This window comes from Abrus precatorius, unplaced genomic scaffold (genome assembly GCF_003935025.1).
Source record: "Abrus precatorius isolate BTA unplaced genomic scaffold, Abrus_2018 Scaffold10, whole genome shotgun sequence".
In the NCBI taxonomy this organism is placed as follows: Eukaryota; Viridiplantae; Streptophyta; class Magnoliopsida; order Fabales; family Fabaceae; genus Abrus; species Abrus precatorius.
Window position 1 is genome coordinate 14,162,835 of NW_020874292.1, and position 20,925 is coordinate 14,183,759.

The 20,925-nt window shown below is 29.0% G+C and overlaps 2 protein-coding genes and 1 non-coding gene across 4 annotated transcripts; 1 reads left to right on the forward strand and 2 right to left on the reverse strand.

The window, feature by feature from the left end:
* Positions 1-1,484: 1,484 nt before the first annotated feature.
* LOC113853359 lies at positions 1,485-1,591 on the reverse strand. The gene has a single exon (XR_003502532.1). It is a non-coding gene; the product is annotated as a small nucleolar RNA R71 (small nucleolar RNA).
* An 8,259-nt stretch (positions 1,592-9,850) lies between these two features.
* LOC113846764 (heparanase-like protein 1) lies at positions 9,851-16,228 on the forward strand. The gene is made up of 10 exons (XM_027475385.1): positions 9,851-10,014; positions 10,985-11,246; positions 11,377-11,413; positions 11,582-11,765; positions 12,737-12,885; positions 13,040-13,273; positions 13,962-14,151; positions 14,285-14,410; positions 14,555-14,657; positions 15,168-16,228. The coding sequence occupies exons 2-10, from the start codon at positions 11,037-11,039 to the stop codon at positions 15,585-15,587; spliced, it is 1,653 nt and encodes a 550-aa protein (XP_027331186.1). The 5' UTR covers positions 9,851-10,014; positions 10,985-11,036; the 3' UTR covers positions 15,588-16,228.
* A 1-nt stretch (position 16,229) lies between these two features.
* LOC113846771 (SNAP25 homologous protein SNAP33-like) lies at positions 16,230-18,758 on the reverse strand. 2 transcript variants are annotated; one of them, XM_027475398.1, is made up of 6 exons: positions 18,585-18,758; positions 17,769-18,280; positions 17,459-17,552; positions 17,237-17,367; positions 16,781-16,878; positions 16,230-16,519 (listed from the first exon to the last, which is right to left on the reverse strand). In XM_027475398.1, the coding sequence occupies exons 2-6, from the start codon at positions 18,216-18,218 to the stop codon at positions 16,420-16,422; spliced, it is 873 nt and encodes a 290-aa protein (XP_027331199.1). In that variant the 5' UTR covers positions 18,219-18,280; positions 18,585-18,758; the 3' UTR covers positions 16,230-16,419. The 2 variants fall into 2 exon arrangements, with proteins under 2 accessions (XP_027331199.1, XP_027331208.1); XM_027475407.1 differs by lacking the exon at positions 16,230-16,519 and having other exon boundaries at positions 16,780-16,909; positions 18,585-18,735.
* Positions 18,759-20,925: the final 2,167 nt, after the last annotated feature.

Here is a 20,925-nt window from a genome sequence, read left to right on the forward strand (position 1 = left end):
AAATTTTATTACTTGTTACAACTACCTAATACACTTGTTAGTTAGTGATTTTACATAAAGAATATTATTGTATTGTGATTTTGTGTAATAGTCTCTCCAACTATTTTCTGATATTCTCATTTGAACGAGCCCAATCTCGCTTGAGCGAGATGACGTCCAGAGAGTTGTGCATTTTTCCTATGAGTCCTCACCTGAGCGGTTCATCTCGCCTGGGTGAAATCTCAGCTAGTCTAAGCGAGATGACAATTGTTGAATTTATCCTACCTCGTTTGAGCAAGATTGTCCTAAAAACATGTAGTTTTGGGCGCTCAGTCTCGCTTAAACGAGATCCCCTGCACCAGACTTCTCCAAAAATGCTCAAAAATTCATTTTCAAATACATCATAATACTATATAATACTAAACAATTCATCAATTATTCAAATAATGAAAACGAGGATGTTACAACCATTGGAGATGTTAATGTAGAGAAAAGAATATTAATATTGCATGACCATTGGATATTAATAGTATTTGTATGAATAATTAGTAATCACAAAAAAATCGAATTTAGAATTAAACAGAAGAATAACATAAAGAATTGAATGAGTAAACTCATATGCCCTAGGTTTCTCTCCAAGAAGTTCAACTAAGGCGTGCATTATGTTCTTTATTCTATTTTTTAAAAAATTAATTTTATAAATTCTTATTTTAATTGATCTCGTATCTTTAAAGCTCAAATAATTAAATTAAAAAATTCTTAGTAATTGAAAATTAATCCTTGTGGGATGATATTTTAGAAACTTAATTTAATAACCTTTTATTACTTCTTAACGGGTACACTTGCCCACCAAACAAGTTTTTGCCGTTGTTGTCAGGGATTGCTTTTTCAATATTAAAAAAAATCAAATTTAATTGATTTGAACAATTTATGTTTTACTTTATTTTAATTTTTTTTGTTTATTTTCAAAAAAAAATTCTCTTTATTTATTTTTATTTTTATTTTATTATTTTTTTCTAATTTTTTTTAGTGCATGCTCACTCGTTCTAAGTGCTTTACAACTTGTTTATTTGATCTAGAGATTGAGAGAAAGTGCATAGACAAAGGAAAGAAGTGAGAGAGTAAAGAATGACAAAGGAGAAAAGATTAATTAAAGATTACATGACACCCACGACTAGAGGCACTCCTAGAAGTATCGCAACTCCTAATGTAGAGGACAACAATTTTGAATTGAAACCAACACTCGTAACCATGGTCTAGAATTCCATACAGTTTGGAGACATGCCTAACGAAGATTTCAATCTCCATCTGACAAAGTTCCTCCGATTGACTGATACCATCAAATATAACGGAGTCTCCAACAATGCCATTTGACTCCGCCTTTTCCCCTTTTCAGTATCTGAAAAGGTGAATGCATGTTTCGCCTCACTCCCAGCCAATTCCATCACAACTTAGGAGATCTCACTCAATTCTTGGGAAAGTGCTTTCCTCCATCAAGTTCCTCTAAGCTTATGAAAGAGATATGTTGCTTCTAACAATATGAAGCAGAATCCTTGTTCGAGGCATGAGAGTGATTTGGAGAGCTTTTGATGAGGTGTTCCCATCATGATTTTTCAACATGGAGACAAGTGCAAATATTTTATAGTGGCTTATTAATTACTACCAAGGCTACAATCAATGCGCAGCAAGAGGGTCCCTCATAAGAAAAGATTTAGATAATGCATACAAGCTAATTGATGAGATGACATATGCTAGCTTCCAGTGGCACACCACTAACTTTTACAACATCAAGAAGAAAGAGACTACCCTAGTCTACCAAGCAGAGAGGAACAGTCCACTAATGAACAAAATGGCAGCCCTTGCAATGCAACTAAACTCTTTAATAAAGGCTCAAGACCAACCTGTAAGAGCTCTTATAAGTTCAGAATTTAAACAAGAGTAAGCAAATTTCATGGGTAATCACAGCTCTTGTCATACTTAAGGCCTTGCACGACCGTGCTCATATGAGGGAAGGCCAATTATAAAGACCTTTTAGGGTTTTTGAACCTTATAAAAGTTTATAGATGTTTTATGTTTTCTTAAATTGATGTCTTGCATAACTATTGGGGATGTTAATTTAGTGAAAAAAAATATTAATATTACATGACCATTGAGTATTAATGGTATTTGTATGAATGATTGGTAATCATAAAAAAATTGAATTTAGAGTTAATAGAAGAATAACATAAAAGATTGAATGAATAAACTCATATGCCCTAGGCTCCTCTCTGATAAGTTCAACCAAGACGTGCATTGTGTTATTCTAGTTTTTAAAATTAATTTTATAATTTATTATTTTAATTAATCTTGTATCTGTTATGCTCAAACAATTGAATTAAAAATCAATTCTTTTGTGACAATATTTCAAAAACTTAATGTAAAAACCTTTTATTATTTCTCACTTACCCGTTGAACAGTCATTCTTTGGGCCCATAATTCGTACTCCTCATCATTAAAAGTGAGTGCACTAATTGTGTGTGATATATCTTCTTTCATTATTATTTTTTCCAGATCCCTCAAAGAGAATAGCTTTGTTACCACTTTGTTCTTTTGAGCTTACAAGAATAGTGAAAAAAGGAGGAAAACATATGATATTTTATTAAAAGGCTCTTATTTAAAAAGCTCAATTGTATCAAATAACAATATCTTATTTTACAAGCATAAACAAAATTATTTAAAATTTAAAAAAGAAATATAAAAACATAACATTAAAAACTTAAACAGCATAAACAAATTCCTATAAACTAGGAAACAAATTATGATTCAATCAAACACATGTTGAACAAGATCACTTTTATCGTAGATGCTTAGAAAGGTAAAATTAATTTTTGGTGTGTTTCATATTCTCAATGTAAGAAACGTTGTACGGATAGTGATGTTCTTATTTGTTGCTGATTTTGGGTTGTGAGTTTAAAGTTTTAAATTTGAATTTGAATTTTTTTATTGATTTATATTTGGGGCTTTAATAATTTTAATTTGGATTTTTTATAAAAAAATTCATTTGATTTCTACCGTTGGGCACGAGTTATGACTTGAATGTCAACCTTATGGGACATTGCTTATACATCAGCATTTTAAATTTTAGGTGTTGGGTCAATATTTTGTTCGACAATTAGTAGTCAATTTTTCAAATTTGGATACTTTGATTTTAAAGTGTATTGTTTTGACGGTAGTCCTATACAGGTCATACCCATATCATTTAACTTGTGGACGTTTTAGTGTGTAATTGGATTGCAAGGTTTGAATAGAATCAAATTTTTGCAGGAGATATATTTTGATTTGCGTCGGGATGCTGATTAATAATTTATTTATAGTTTTAAAACCCATCATTAAATTAATAAAAATATTAATTTATGATTCATTAATTTTATTGTAATTAAATTTATAGTTAAATTAGTAATAATTATATATATATATATATATATTATATAATATGTTAAATAATTATTATTTTTTATATATTACAAATTGCAAAAGTTTAAACCGGACATGATAGAAAATGTGTCATAGATTAGAGTTACCAGATATTGTCTATAATTCGAAGTACTTTGAATTTCAAACTTACTCTACAAATTTTCTAACATTTTAAAGTGAATAAACTCTCAAATTAATCTTTAAAATTTTAAGTATAGAATAAATTAGTTTTTAAAATTTTTAAATAGATGTATTAGCTTGTAATTTTGTCAAATGTTAGACACTTTAATTTAACTAACATATTTTGTTATAATTCATACTCATAATTAATTTAATCAATTTTTGTTATCTCTGTTGTTGTCGTCATCTCTAGTGTCTCTTATCTTCTTTTTTTTTTTTATCCATTGTTACTTAACTCGTCACAGTAACCTTCACTATTGATCATTGTTACGTTTTTTTTCTCTTTTCTCGTGCCTTTTGAACATTCTTCTATAAACTTTATTTGTTGACGAACCTTGGCAACATGAGATTATAGTAGTGGTGGAGTTTAAAAGCGTCTTCACCTAGATCCATACTTCCAAATGAGTTTATCACTATAGTCTAAGGCAAGATTCTTACTTCATATTTTAACACATCTAAATATCTTTTTTTTACTCTATCTTTTATTCTCTTATTTCTCTCTCCTCTGTTTCTTTTTCTCTTTATTTTGATTGCATCTAAAGCACAAAAATTTTAGGATGTGTGTTAAAAAAAATAGAACTAAGATGAATTTAGATAAGTAGAATAAGTTTAATTAAGTATCTATTTAATATTTTTTTATTGAAGAATTATTTACAGTATAAATTTAATTATAATTTAGGATAATTATTCATTCACAGATCAAATAAATAATTTAGAGTAAAAAGTATCCATTTTTCTATTACAATTTATGAGTCTAATATCTCTTATTTTATTATTCTTGTTTTTGCAACACGTGACTTCATTAATATTTAACATTTTTTTTATTTTTAAATTATTTTAAACATTTTTATTTAAACTTTCTAGATTAATAACTTTGATTTTTAATATTAATTTATCTCAAGTGTTAATTATATAAGTTTTTAAATTGATTCATTTTATTTCTTAAAGTTTTATTTGAGAGAAAGAAAGAGTTTGAAAGATAAGAGAAGAGAGAAAAGTTAACACAAAATCTTTAAATTGGAAGTATTGAAAGATATATATGATTAGGAAGGTTTATAAATCATCTCCCTCTTATCAAAAAAACTCTTAAATAAGAATAATCATTACATAGGTCTTTTCTTTCCTTCTCCTCCTCTCCAAAAAACAAACTCTCAAACAGAGCTCAAATCTAATATGTTTCTTTTTTGTTTATCTAAATCTAAATTAATTGTACCTTTTATGTATTTGTTTTAATTAATTATTTGTAAAATTTAATTTTAAATATTTTATTTTAAAGTGTGTATTTTTTAAGTTGTACCAATCTAAAACAATTTTAACTTATATTTGAGTTTCTTTTTCCTTTTATAATATTATCTTGGAGTATCGTGATATAAATCATAAATTTATTTTGAAAAATGTAGATGTCAAAGGCTATATATATTATATAATATGTTAAAATTATATAATATATAATTTTAGTTTTTCATATTAAAAAAATGTGATACAAGAAGTGTTGTTTTGAAAAAGTTGTGGTTAAGAAAGACTTAGATACTTAAAAATATGTCTATTGTATTTTGTTTTTCTATTTTCTAGAATCCTATTTAGTATAGTCTACATATGATTGGAATGTCATGTTTTCAAGTGCAGTGAAATTTGATGAAATTGTTAGATTTTTCTTAATCTATTATGTAATTTTCATGATGCAATGACTATTATGAAATTACTATTTTTCATTAGATCTTAAATTACATTGTTTTCACAACACAATACATGGTTCTCATACAATTAAAGGTTTAGAGAACATTAACCTGAATCCATTGTTCCTTGATATTACATCTCTCTTTGATGTCGTTGATCCTTTGTATCTTCTCCAACTCTTCCTTCCTCTTTTAGCTCCTCTCGGATGGTTGAGAGAAAGTTCCTTTCTTGCGTTTACCGTGAGCACATTTAGAGACCGTGAAAGTGATAGAAAATACAGAATGTCGTAACTCCTATTTGGTAATCGCTCTTTTATTTATATGAAGAGAGAGATGAGGGCTTCCTTATAATTGTATTTACAATTATACCCTCGATGACTCTATATTTTATATTTAACCACCATCACATCAAATCATTAATTAGAGTCATGCTATAAGTTACATAGGCTACAATAATAAAATTATTCAAATAATCTAACAGAAATTGTAGAAATCCTAAGCATGTAAAGGAAAGTTGTTCAGGTGAAGCAACATCAAGAAATGACTTTTAGTTATATGCTACCAATGTCTCTCCGGTTATAAGAGGTTATTGTTTTTTCTAAAAGATAAGCCATATATTCTCATGATACTGCCATGCTATCTTGAAAAATAATAAATTATTGTTAATACATCCATAATATTATGAGTTTTAGTTAGCATTAATGTATCATGTGTGGTTATAACATATGAATATTGACTCACAATGATACAAAGTGTATGATATACTTTTTATGATATAATATAATAAGTCTTTTAAATTATGATTATTGATGTAGATAATAAAAATAAAATATGTGTTTATTTTAATAAAGTGAACATTGTTGAAATTTATTACAATAAAATATTTTATAACAAATCTAAGGTCACCCAAATTTATAAGAGAGAAGTCAAAGATATATATTGACCTAATTTTTTTGTTTCAAATTAGATTAGTTAAAAATAATTTAAACTTGCATTTAACTTATTTTTCTTTCCTTTATACTCTTATCTCGTAGAGTTGCAAGATGAAAATTAAATATTTATCTTGAAGAGTCATAGAGTGTTTAAGAGAAAAGTTTATATGTTCTAAAAAATTAAAATAACTTTTTCTTTTATTGTTCTTAGGAAACAATTTTTTTAATTTTTGTGTTTTAATTATATTTTTATTTCTTAATGAGTGTGAGAGAAACTTCTTCACATGAGAGAGAAGTAAATTTGAACTATACAATTATATACGAATAATTAAAATCAAAATATTTAAAAAGTAACATAACCACAAAAATGTCCATAAGACTTTAAAAAACACATATGACTTATATATTTTATCTTAATTATTTATAATAAAATTTAATAATCAAGATTGGTTCCATTTACTTTCATGTAAAAATGTTGTTTTACATTATTATATATATATATATATATATATATATATATATATATATATATATATATATAAGCAAATGAATTTGTAAAATATTCATTTGTCCAGCAACATTTTTCCAATTACTTCAATTTTACACGGAATCGTCTTATGAAAAATAAAGTTATTCTGTCTTTTCAAAATTGTATTAAATTGGATGTTTGTTTTGAAGAATAGTAAGAAAGATACCGTCTTTAATCTGTATTCATGATAATGTGAAAAATGAGACGAAACGAAACCTTTTTTTAACAGAAAGATATTATCTTTTAGGAAACAATATTTGTTACCGTCGGAGAAATCACCTCGTAGCTTACATTGTTACAAGTACAAGATTATTATACCAACGACCAAAAGTTCGATCTACTTTTATCTCTTCCAATCATTTTCATAAGCCAAGACATCTTTTGTTCGAATTCTTTATTAAGATAAATTTGCATTATCATTCACTCTTGGATAAGAAAATTATTGATCTTTACTTTGTCTAAATTGATAGTTTGTATAAGTTGTGTAATAGTCTGACCAATAATGAATGTTCTTTCCGGTTGCTTTTATATGCTTCTTTAAATTAAATTATACAGCTTAAAATTTGTTAAAAATAGTTGATATATTAATTTTTTAAAATTTAATTACAATATTTCAAACTTATCTTTAGTTGAAGTTAAACTATATTATTATTATGCTTCTTTAAGTTCTTTTTATAAGGCTCATTTTAGAATATTTTAATATTTTTTTATAAGGCAATTTATATTTTGTATGAAGCATTTAATGTGTTTTTCTTATTTTCTGTTAATAAATAAAGTTGGTGGGAACTTAAATCAAATTAACAAAGATAAGGATTTTGGACAAAAATTTATATATACATATATTATTCTTTAGGTTTTATTAGTGTTATTTACATATTAAAATTAGATTTGTATTTAATATTATCACAAGTTATCAAGACAATTCTAATTTTGATCAGTAAACCACACTAACAACATTTAAAAAATTGCACTTAACTTTATCATAAATTTTAAGCAAGTGTCTCGTGTCTATTGTTACTCATATTGTCTAAAATATATTTCTTATTAGTATGGTTTTAAGACGGAAAAAAATTAGACAAAAAGTCACTTAAATGTAAATGACAATAGACATTTAGGAGTAACAATAGATACACTCAAATTTTAATAGTAGAATTAGGTTCAATGATAACAAATAAGATAAAAATTTGTGTCATAATAATTTTAAAAAATAAAAATAATCAACTTTAACTAATTTTAATAATTTATATAATTTAATTGAAGATACTTTAAAAAAAGATTAGAAGAAGTATTAATTATTAAGAAATTAAAAAAAAAACTCAATAATAAATGACTAACACATAAAAAAATAATGAATATTCTTAAAATTTAGTAAAAATATTGTATTAAAAACTAAAAAAAATATATCTTTTAAAAGATCTTATAAAAATATCGAAAAGTATATTAATATTTTGAATAATTTAACAATAACAATTAAGATTTGTTGTCAACAATTTGGGACTATGAAAACAGTGTAAAATACTAAAATTTGAGTGAATTGGAGATTATGGAAAGGCGAAGCGAAGAACATTCTTGCTGGCATCAAAAGCAAGGAAGAAGACTTCCCTTATTCTACGGAATATGGTTCTCCATCAAAGCACTTTAAACTTCTCCCACAAGATTAGTCTTCTATAACTTGCAAATATCATTTATCTTCATCACTATCCTTTAATTATGAAACGCACATTAACTCTTTTTATAGACGACAATTCTAAGCATTAATATTTCTTTTTCATTCACCATCAAAATTACTTTTTAAGTAGATAAATAAAGAAAAAAATATTTTTTTAAAAACTTACTTGACTTTTGTAAGATGTGAAATCAATAAATAAAGAATATTTAATCAAAATTATATTATTTAATAATTTATCTATGTAAAAGTTTAAAACAATATTAATTATTAATTTTTTTACAAACACTCTTATCTATCTAAAATATTTATACTAGTTGTCTAAAAGTAAAAATAAAATTATTAGTAAAAAGTAAATTAATAAATTTTTAAAATTTAATTTTAACAAATAATTAATTATTTTATTAATATATTTAATGCATTAAAATTTATAATATTATCTAAGTATTATTAAAATTTTATTATATATAAATTTGTAGCTTATTCTATTGTCATTTTACAAGTATTATTATTTATTAACAAGGGTCTTTTAGCTTAATCTCCTTACCGAGTCTGAGTCCCAGACGTAACTGTATTAAAGAGTTTAATCATGTAGGATAATTTTATCCAACTTTCGTTAATAAAATATAAAAAACACTGTAATTTTTATTTAAAATATTTTTATTTATTTATACCAGATTGACAGTAAAAATGTTTTATATAATTTTTTAAAATTAAAATAATAATAAATATATAAAAGAAGACAATAAATATTCTTAAATTTTTGTTGTACTATATTTTAGACACGCATAAGAAAAACACTGTTCTGAAGTTAGATTTTGTGGTGCCTGAAGTTCGGAACCGAGACAACCAACCGACACGTGAGAGAGTCGAACCTCTCCAAATCCAACACATTTCCATTTTAACAATCGCTAAATTCATCTTTGCCCATGTTACTTTTAGTGTCGCTGATTAACGTTTTTAGAGATATTAATTAAAAATTAACAATTTTTTTATGCTATGTATAAATAGCATATATATTTAATAATATTGTTTATGAATATGGTTTAATAAGTACCTGTTTTATATTATATAATTTTTATCTATAATTATAAAAGCAATGATATTCTTACATTTTTTTAATATGGTGTGAAATAGACGTAAGAAAAAACCTAAAAGAAAATAACGTAACAAATTTTTTTTAACATTTATTTAAAGACATGATAAAAATTAAGATATAATAAGTTATGCAATAACATTATATATTATAATTTAAACTAAAATATTATTATTTACTGGGTTTTTATACGTACTAAAAATGATTATTATGATTATAATGAGCTTAATCTTGTTATAGAAAGGGAGTACAACAGCTTTCGATTCGGCGGTCTCGTACGGTAACGTGAATATAAAACGTGTGAGAGGCATTTTTCTTTGAACTTTGAAATGCAATGAAGGCATGGATCCCATTGGTTTATTATTGTATTAATACTGTGGGTGGGAGTGTGGGTGCCTCACAGCGTAAGACACTTCAGAGAAAAAGAAAAGCACCTTTTATCAGCACCGCATTATTGACCCATCACAGTTGGTCATTAATGGCGATCAAGAACTCCATTTGAGGTTCCTTACTCTAACTCTATGTCTTTTGATTCATACCCTTTCTTTCTTTCTACCTAAAGTGCGTCCCTTCATTGTCCCTTGTTCTTATTTTTCTGTTTTAGTCTTCTGCCTTTTTCTTCCTTTGTGGTTCAGCTGATAGCTCTAGATTTTGCGTTGAGGTGTCATGGCTGGTCAAAACCCACTTCACTTTAGTCCTTGATATTTATTGTGTATGATCTAATACTAATGAATTCATATGTCTTGTTGAGATCTCTCATTATCATCATTTTTTTATTGTAAAACTGAATAGGTTTTTTTATTACTTAGTTTGCAACCATTATTCTAAGGGTTGTTTCTACGTCTTCAAGACTAAAAATATATAAAATTGATCGTGATTGATTAATGCCGCCGACAAATTTTGTGCACACATTATCTATCTGATAAGATTTCTGGCAGTGGTCTGTCTCTGATTGACCCTGGTAATTATGGATTTGTTTAAAAAAATATGTGATTGTGTACCTGTTAAGAAATCTTTAGATTCAGCCCTCAATTTTTGTTACTCCTTTATTGGTACAATAAAGTTGTTCAGGACATTATCATTAGTTAATGGATTTATTAGTGTAATTGAGTGGTGAGTATCGGTCTTGACAAAGACACACGCACCATGATAGGACACCAGTGTTGCTCTTCACCGTTACCATCCAATAGTGCTAACTTATAGTATGACATTATCAATTTGGATGATCTTATTATTATTATTTTATTTTTTTAAGTAATGAGTATTGTTTTCCATTTCAGGAAAATTAGACAATCATAATATTCATTCTCCTTTTAAACTTTTTATTTTTTGGTTCCTAGTTCCCTATTTAACCATGAAATAATCATTAGGTTGTGTTACTTTGAAATGCTAAATACTTTCAGATAAAAGAAAAGTGCAATTATGTAGCTTTGGAAGATTTGTCTGGAATTTTTCTTTTATCTCCTACTGCAGTTGATTTGGACTAGTTGTGGTGGACTTGGATGCTACTGCAACTGACTCACTAATGGGATTCCACCTTGCATTGTTTCTCTTGTTGGCTTCTGTTCAAACAACTTTAAGTCAAGATATTGCACATGGTTCGCTTCTAGTAGATGGAGCTCAGACAAAAGCCGAAACAGATGATAACTTTATTTGTGCCACTATTGATTGGTGGCCTCATGATAAGTGTGACTACAACCATTGTCCCTGGGGTTATTCATCTGTTGTAAATTTGGTGGGCATTTTGGAATTCATTTGTATAGAAATTTTGTTTCTCTTTCACTCCCAATTCCACCATTTAGAACTCTGGAAAGAAGTCAAGTAGTTTCATTAATTGTTCACTTCAATGTGGATTGATTTTTCAGGACTTGTCTCATCCTTTCCTCGCCAAGGCAATCCAAGGTGTGTATATTTGCATTATTTATGTCTATATGGTTTAGAAAATCAGTTACTTTGATTAAGTTCTATTGTTCTATGACTGCATGAAGTTACAATGTATTTTGTAAATATTATCTTTGGAATGGTTACTTTAAGCAAGATGTTATTCTTTTCATAATGGTTGCCTTATAGCTCTCAAGCCTTTGAGGATAAGACTTGGGGGTTCTTTGCAAGATCAGGTTCTGTATGACGTAGGAAGTTTGAAGGCTCCTTGTCATCCATTTCAAAAGATTCAAGGTGCATTGTTTGGATTTTCAAAAGGATGTTTACACATGAAAAGATGGGATGGGCTGAATCATTTTTTCAACGAGACAGGGTGAGAATTTTTAAATTGACATTTATCATCTTCACCCCCTCTTCCTTCCAGCCAAAGCAAAAGTATGAAGAATAAATCATGTATCTCTAATTACGGTAGTATAACAAAGCGATAGCTTTCATTTAATTGAGTCACATTTTTCACCCTGATATCTGCTGAAGGGAACGCCTTTTTCTGATCCAATGTATATCACTACAAAACATACTAGTGGGCATCCCTTCATTGCTACATACATGAGCCTCATTACTTCTATTCTGGGTTATTTCGTAATGATATGCAGTTGTATATGCCTTCTTTGGTGATACAGTAGGCTCTCTATTTGCATCTGAGCTATTTTGTCACCCTTGATCATAAAACCATGCAAATAAAAGGATATAGCTTTAATGTAGTCCTTTTTCCCTTATAATCACAGATATTCGATGCTTTATTTATTTCTGTTAATGAAGTTCATCGGTTATGGTCTTCTATCATGCATTATTGGTTAGCATTAATGATTGTTTTTGTCAATTTTACATTGGATATCTAAGGTTTTGAGCTGCAGTCTAGGCTTGACTACATAACATCACATTGTGTGTGTATGCAAGATACAAAGAACTTGAATGTCAGAATGTGCGTGATTTAGTGTGTGGTTGGATGAGTTAAAAAACGTTGATTATTTTAATAATTGATGATTGTGATAATTGATTGTGTGAAATAAGTTATGTTATGTGATGAGAAGTAATTTCAAAATAATCCATTGTGTTTTAAGGTAAAATTACATAAAAGAGTAAGAAATCATGTGTAATAGTTAGTTTTATAGTTAAAATAATCAATAATGAAGGATAAAATGGGAGAATACAAGTTAACTAGAAAAAAGTTGATAGCTTCTAACAGTATTTTGGATTACATAAGATATTTATGTTCAAAGGAAAGCAGAAAGTGGTGGAAGACAGATCACTGCAACGTAACTTAATTGGAGTCTGAACTTGCAGGGCCATTGTGACATTTGGCTTGAATGCACTCCATGGGAGGCATCAGATCAGTCATAATGTTTGGGAAGGAGAATGGGACCCTACAAATGCTTATGATTTTATAAAGTACACAGTGTCAAAGGGATACAAGATTGATTCATGGGAACTTGGTAGGACAACAGAGATGATTATCTGTTATTTTAATTTTTGTTTGATTTAACCTTATTCTTTCATCATATCATATGCTGTTGTGGGTAATGAGTTCAGTGGTAAAAGGCTTGCTTTGTTGTTTTTGTAACCTTATTTTTGCATATGTTGCTGTAGGTAATGAGTTGAGTGGTAAGGGCATTGGTGCAAGTGTTGGTGTTACACAGTATGGGAAAGACTTGATAAAACTTAAACAAATTTTAAGTACTTTATATGACAACTCCAAGTTCAAGCCTTCACTTGTAGCACCTGGGGGCTTTTATGAAAAGCAGTGGTATAATAAGCTTCTTCAGGTTTCGGGTTCAGGCATAATCAATGTTCTGACCCATCATTTGTATAACTTGGGTCCAGGTTTGATGGTCACTTGCTTAATTCTTTCTACTATAGTCATTCTTACTGCATATTTAATATTCTAAAATATCTATATAATCCTTCCTTTGATTTATTCTCATTTCTTATAAGTAGTAGTACATTGGCATCAGTTACAATTAGTTGAGTTGAGGGAATATGACACATGTTTAATTGGTAGACTATTGCTTCTCTTTCATTAACATGATGGCTGCATTATTCACTTATGGATTTATTTCTTCTCTTCTCTTTATGTTATATTCAATAAGAAGAAAATGCTATTTTTTCTGAAAAACAAAATGTGTAAGAAAATTTGATAAAAATCTACTGTGATATACTATGAAAGGCATATTTTGACAAAGTACATACTATACAGAGAGCTAATATATGTTGAAGGTTGGCTTTACTAATTATGTTGAGATACCTCTCATTCTCAGCCTCCCTTTTCCCCACCTCCTTAACTATCTTCAAAGCTTTGTGCCATGGCACCATGCAAAATTACCCCATCGTACACTTTGATACACCTTGCAATGCATATCTCTTTAATTTACTTTTCCCATAACTGCTAACTTCTTACATCGAAAGACATGCACTGGCAACTAAATATTTAATTCTATTTTGATCACTTGATGGGAAAATACTATTTTCTGTTCTTTCATTATCAGTTTCTAAGTTAATTTCTCTTTTCCAGGTAGTGACGAGCATCTTGAAGCGAAGATTCTTGATCCTGAGCGCTTGAGCAGGGTGGAATCAATTTTCGGCAACCTTTCAGAAACCATTCAAAAATATGGTCCTTGGTCTTCTGCATGGGTTGGAGAAGCTGGTGGAGCATACAACAGTGGTGGTGGTCATGTTTCTAACACATTTCTAAACAGCTTTTGGTGGGTAATCTTGGTTGTCCTTTTATTCCATCATTTTTCCCCTCTTTTTAATTGCTAAAGGAAGGATTATGATGCTATTTAGCAAAACAATTACTTGTGATTAATTATAAGTTTGGAAATTTAAATGACTCAGGTATTTAGATCAACTTGGAATTGCATCCATCTACAGCACTAAAGTCTATTGCAGGCAGACTTTAATTGGAGGGAACTACGGCCTCCTCAATACAACGACTTTAACTCCCAATCCTGACTACTACAGGCAAGTACTAGTGTACTACATGAAATTGCAAAAAAGAGAGAAGAGAATACTCTTTTTCTCTCGGGGGTTACTTGAAGATTTATTGTGATTATTTGTCATTGTTCAACATATCTAATCCTAGGTTCTGGTTTTGTCTCTGAATAGTGCACTCTTGTGGCATCGATTAATGGGAAAGAAGGTTCTTGCAGTTTCAAATGATGTTTCTTCACCCTTTTTACGCACTTATGCCCATTGTTCAAAAGACAGAGTAAGTGCTGTAATTTACTTCAACTGTATAGAAAGAGATAATACTAGTGAGTCACGAGCTTGGGTGGTTCAGTCTTCTATTTTTGATGTTGTATTACCATTCCAATTTTTGAAATATTAACCCTGGTATAACATCATATGAAGCTTAACATTCTGACATTCTACAAAAGATTGAATTTTAACTTGGTTCTCGAGGGAACCGAGGCATTAGCAACGCCCATTGATTGCTTGTGTAATATAACTTAATCATACTTATGTAATCATACTAGAAGTTGGTTTCATGCTTGATCCATTAGTTGACTCCTCAAACTACCCAAATCCCTCGCCCCTAGGCCACATTTTGTAGCTGTGTTTTAGGTGCAGTGCATCTTTGTTGTTAATTTGCTAGCAATTTTTTTTCTTTAAAGTGATATTTGCTTTACATCCTGTGACCTTACGTAATGCTAGTTATCTGAGAGGATTTGTTTTGGCTGTTCCAATGCTTCAAATTCTTATCAACTTCATTCTACAGGCAGGTATAACGTTATTGCTGATCAATTTAAGCAATCAGACTCATTTCATACTCACTGTTCAAAACCCTGTGACTGCTGCAAGTGCTGAAGAAAATGAAATGGCCACAACCGTACATAAAGAAAATTCTTTCTTCGATTATCTCAAGAAGACATTTTCTTGGGTTGGAACAAAAGGGTCAGAGGTCACATTCAGGGAGGAGTACCACTTAACTCCACAAGATGATTACCTCAGAAGCCAAACCATGGTGCTGAATGGTATTCCACTGGAATTAACAAACGAGGGAGATCTTCCAACATTGGATCCAGTACACAATAATGTACGATCTCCAATATACATTGCTCCTTTGTCCATTGCATTTATTGTATACCCCAACTTTGATGCTCCAGCTTGCACTACTGCTAGACATCGAAAACTTTAGACTATTATGTTTTTTTTCCTATATAACATGGTAACTAGACACTAGGACTATGCAATTGCAAGCTCATGGTAATTGTAATTAGTGAGCTATTGTCTTCACTAGAAATTTACAACCTCTGCAATAATTTAATATTGAAGAAACATGCAAGTTGTACCATCAAATTGTGAATAAATTGTTTGTTCAAATTTAGTCTTGTTATGTCCCATCCAAAAGTGATCTTGTTTCACTCTTCTGCAGCAGCCAATGCCATCAATTAATTCTATCTCAATTGCACGCACCACTTTATTACAAAGAACTAAGATTTGTATATTTATTCACGGCCAAAACCCAACCCATTCTGCCCATGTTATAGATGCAGGTGTCTTAGATGGACTAAAGCATTATTTGAAAATTTTAAGAACTGTACCGTGTGGGCCTAGTAGAACATCAGCCCAGTATAGCACGTTGAGTTTAAAGCCCAAGTCTAATATATAGATCTTCCTAGAAAACTTGGGAGCTCTTCAAAGCTGAAACACAAAGCGTAAATTTTATGTGATGCTAAATAATGCGATATGCACGTATCTGTTTCCTAGTGAGAGTATAAGGTTTAAGTACTTCAAATCATGCTGGAGAAGGTGGCGTATGAAGCATGATAGTGACGGTTGAACCATGAATTATCTTAATGAATGCTATATTTCAGAGAAGTTTTTCACAAGCGGAGTGAACAATACAATATTTGAAACTAGAGTTTCCTACAGCGTTCGAAGCTCCTTTAATTGAATGATGAAAAGTAGAGGTGCCAAGGAGGAAGAAAATAGGCAAAGTTGGAAACAATGTCATGATATATATACTCCTATTTTCCAAGTAAACGACGACCACGTTGATTAGCACCATTCATGCGAATGTTCAACTTCTCCATATCTTCATCAAAACCGCCCAAGGCTTTGTTTTGCCTGCAACATTACCAAATTCAAAATAAATTATGACATCAAGAGGAAAAGAGAAATGTTTCTGATAATTATACTACTAGCAAACATTGGTGTCAGTTACTACTGCAAAAGATCTAAGGCCGTGTTTGATTTATAGGAAAATCAATTCTCATATTTTCTAATAAAAAAAATGCATTCCGATGAAAACTTATGATTCAGTGTTAATGTTGAAGACTCTTTGAGGTAAAATTAGAGAAAGCATAGAATCCAATTCAGTAAACTTACCTCTCAATTTCAGATCCCATGTCAGTGGCCATGTCTTTCAGTTCTCCCAAGAGATCACTTAAATCCGACAGTGCATCATCTTGCTTACCTTTTTCAACCTGTTTCAGGACATTCTATTATATTCAGCAGCTGAATTCAATATTAAAATTAAACATTACAGTTTTGTACAAGGCAAAGTGGAAAATCAAAAAACGAAAATTAAGAGTCTCCTGGTTGGACTAATAATGAATATAGGTGACTAATGTGAAAAGAGGACAGTTGCAAAATTATGAGTGTTTTCTGAATAAAACTGGTTGGCTCCAAACTAGTGAATTGTCTTTAGTGACAGAACAATGGTAGAAAACCACCTATTCAGTGATTATCACATATTAAAGCAACAAGAAACTGAAGCTTTGTCATGTTCATCACTTCATATGCCTTTAAACAACAGTTAATCTTCACCAAGTCGATACGAACCTCAACTTTTTCAAGTGTATTTGTTGGATCATGAAGTGTTGTACGTGACTTTGACTGCCCTTTAGGGGCAGAAGTCAATCCTAACTTCTCTCTTTGCTCCAAGTGGTTGCCCTTCCTTCTCACCGGATCGTCTGTATCACAAGGCGCGCAATGTGTAAGGTTATTATACTACACAAAATAATTAAAATTACAAGGGTGAACAAGTAGAAAGAAAATGCTAACCTCCAAAAATAACAGGGCCATTTATTGTGCCTGTCTTCTTTGGCTTCCAAGTTTTGGAGAACATGCCACCAAGACTTCCCAATAGCTTTTCACCCTATTAACACAGCAACAAAAGAGTCAAAAAGTATTCCACAATACTAATTGCAAGCTCTTTCCAGGGGGCTGCATAACAAAAGCAGTGGCAAAGTTTTTCACAAAGGTATAACAACATGAAGAAGCTCCTCGCATAGGAAGCACTGAGGGATAACAAGATCAATAACAACAGCAGAAATAACAACAAAGCCTTATTCCACTAGGTGAGGAGGGATACCCGACTTAAATCATGGTCAATATCAACAGCAACATGGTGACTCCTTGTAATCTGCTCGCCCTGTTGGTGCAGCATCACCAAAGTCTTAGTAGCATCCTCTCTCATTTCCTCTGCTATTTTCAAACAATTGTTCACTGACTTTGTAGTATCTTCAGCCTTGTAAACAGCATAATTCTCCAATTCCTCCAGTGATTGGCTCTCCAATCCCCCAGAGTCGTGGAAATCATTTTTATACCTGCTTCGATTGGCGGATGAAAGGGCATATGAAGATGATGAAGAGTGGGCACTGGCATCAACAACATCATCAAAGGGGTTGGTGTTGGTTAAAGTCTTCTTAGAGGAATTATACTTTTTATGTTTTGTGTCTTCATCAGTATCAAAGGGGTTATAGACAGGGTCAACAGAGCTAGGTTTAGCATCTCTCAAAGGGGATTTCTTTGAAGCAAACATTCTCTCTCTCTCTCTCTCTCTCTTGAAGAAACAATGATCTTGTGACTGAGAGTATATTGGGCCTGCAAAAGCAAACAAGCAAAAATCCAAACAACAAATTCAAGTTTTTAGCATGAACCCTCCACTCAAAATTGAAATTTTAAGTTAAAATGAATAAAAAAATCCATGTTCATAATAATTAAGATGGAACTATGAAAACAAAAATGGACTACTATAGAGATGGATGATCATAACAGAAGGGAATATGAGATGAAAAAGGGTAACAGAAACAAACATCAAAAAAAGGAAAATTGGAACTGAAAAGTAGAAAATCAGACGAAGAAAACAGAAGCAATGGTACAAAGTGAAAGGAAGAGAGGTAGGTACCTTGAGAAGAAGAAGAAAAATGAAATTGAAGGAACGAAGAAAAGAGAAGAGTTAGAACAAAATATAAGTGGGTTGGATTGGAAGGACGGTTTCAACGCGGAAGCTCTGCAAAATCGCGTTGATAAAAGTCACAACACGAGAAAGGAGTACAAGCAAAAGAAAGATATGAGCAAATTCAAAATTCACTGTGGACTTTCTGGAATTAATTAATAATATTACATTAGTAATTTATTTTATTATTTGCAATCAGTTTATATATTTTATGTTTGCTAACATCAAATGTCAACTTCAATTATCAAAACGAAAGCTAAATTAGACTCCTTCAAATATCATCAAATTTAGAAACATAAAATATATAAACTGATTGCAAATATAAAATAAATTACTAATGTAAATTATTAATTAATTCCCAATATTTTCAGTCTTTAAAGTTTAAGATAATATTTTTTTATCAAAAACTAATGTATTTATTATATTAAGAATATAAAACAATAAAAATATCTTCAATAAAAATTTTCTATCTTTAAATATATAAAATTAATCTTAAAAACTAAGCTTAACAAAATTATAATTTTTTAGTTAATTAAGTTTTTTATTTTTAAAACTTAGTAAATTTAGTTTTTCTTCTTTTAAAAAAAAATTGAAACTCTTGAATTCCCGTTTACTTATTCAAAATATTTACAAATTAAACTATTTTCTACTATGCAGAATGCAGGTATATATTAAAATATTTACAAGAAATTACTTTCTCGAAAGCGTAGCTGTAGCCGAAACCTAAAAAGATATCAATTTTTTCTTTTTCAACTTCAATCTTACATCTTATAAAATCTTTCAAATTTTATTAACTTCTTAAAGTTTTTTTTTTTTTTACTTTTTAAAATTGGTTCATATTCCAATTTCATTATAAACTCTCTAAAAATTCAAATATAAAAAAAATAACAATAAATAAATAAATTTGCTAACTTTTAAAAGTAGAATTTAATATGTTAAAAAATTCAAGAAACTAAAATCAAACATATTCAAAAGAAAAAAATTTAAAATATAATTAAACCGAATTTATGAAAAAATTTATATTTTGTAGTTGCTCAAATAAAAAGCTTTATTTATAAATAAAATCAATTCATAATTGATAAGACAAGATCCACAAACAGAAAGGGTTCCCAACATAAGAGTTAAACATCTCATCCTCTAATTTATTTTGAAAAAAATAATTATAAAAATATCAGATTTTAAAAATGCTTTTAATCAATTATTTTTACCCACAACTTACCTAAGAAAAAGTTTGAATTAATCCACAGCGGAGCTTATAAAATGATTTGTGTTGGGTGCCGTTATAGACCAAAAATCGAACGACTTTGATGACTTTCCCATGTGGTATTAAATTTTTTCCCTGTCATCGTCTCTTTCGTGCTTAGTTATGTTGCATGTTTGTTAATGTATTTATTTTTATATTCAAAGGGAACATTCTAAGCCATTCAAAAATGTTGTTGGCCCTCTGACTTTGGTATTGTACTCAATTGGGTGATTGAGAGTTTTGGCAAATTAAAATTTTATTTTATTAGTTAAAAAGTTTATTTAATAAAAATAATTGTAATTCATAAATTAAATAGTTAGTAACATTTTTTGAAAGTTTGCTTTAATTAACAATTTTTAATTTTTACCTATTAGTTTGAAAGTACTTTTTATTTTGAACTTTCAACATTTGTTTTGTGATTCTTCTTTTAGCCTATTCCATTTTAGAAACTTAATATTCCTTTTTTTTTTTTTGTCATGGTCAGCATTGTCATTCACAAGAAAAATTAAAATTATAAAAAAATTATTTCTTTCATAAACATGTTATCAACATTTTTATACTAGTATTTAAATTTATTTAATTAAAATTTAAAATCACACATAAATAATAAATAAACATTAGTACATCAAAAAGTAATAATTAATTTGGTGCTTTAAAAAGAAATAATTAATTTTAGGCATGTGTTGTAGTATTCTAAAAAAAATTTTAAGTATCATACTCAAAAAATTTAAAACAATAAAAAAGAGACATATGTCAAGTTAAAAAAGTTATTATATATAATTTATATTATTTGCTATATAGTCTTATTATTATTATTACTATTATATATATTTAAAATCTTATTTTATTTTTTTTATTTTTTTATAAATTTTTAGTTTCAAATAAAATATAATTTATATTAAATTTATTTAATAATAAATTGTTATATTTAAACAAGGAGCAGTTAAATTTTTGAATAGAAATAAAATGCAATCAAAACTAAACTAACTAAAATTAAAAAAAATATTATATTAATATATTTCTATATTCTTAATTCTATTATTATTA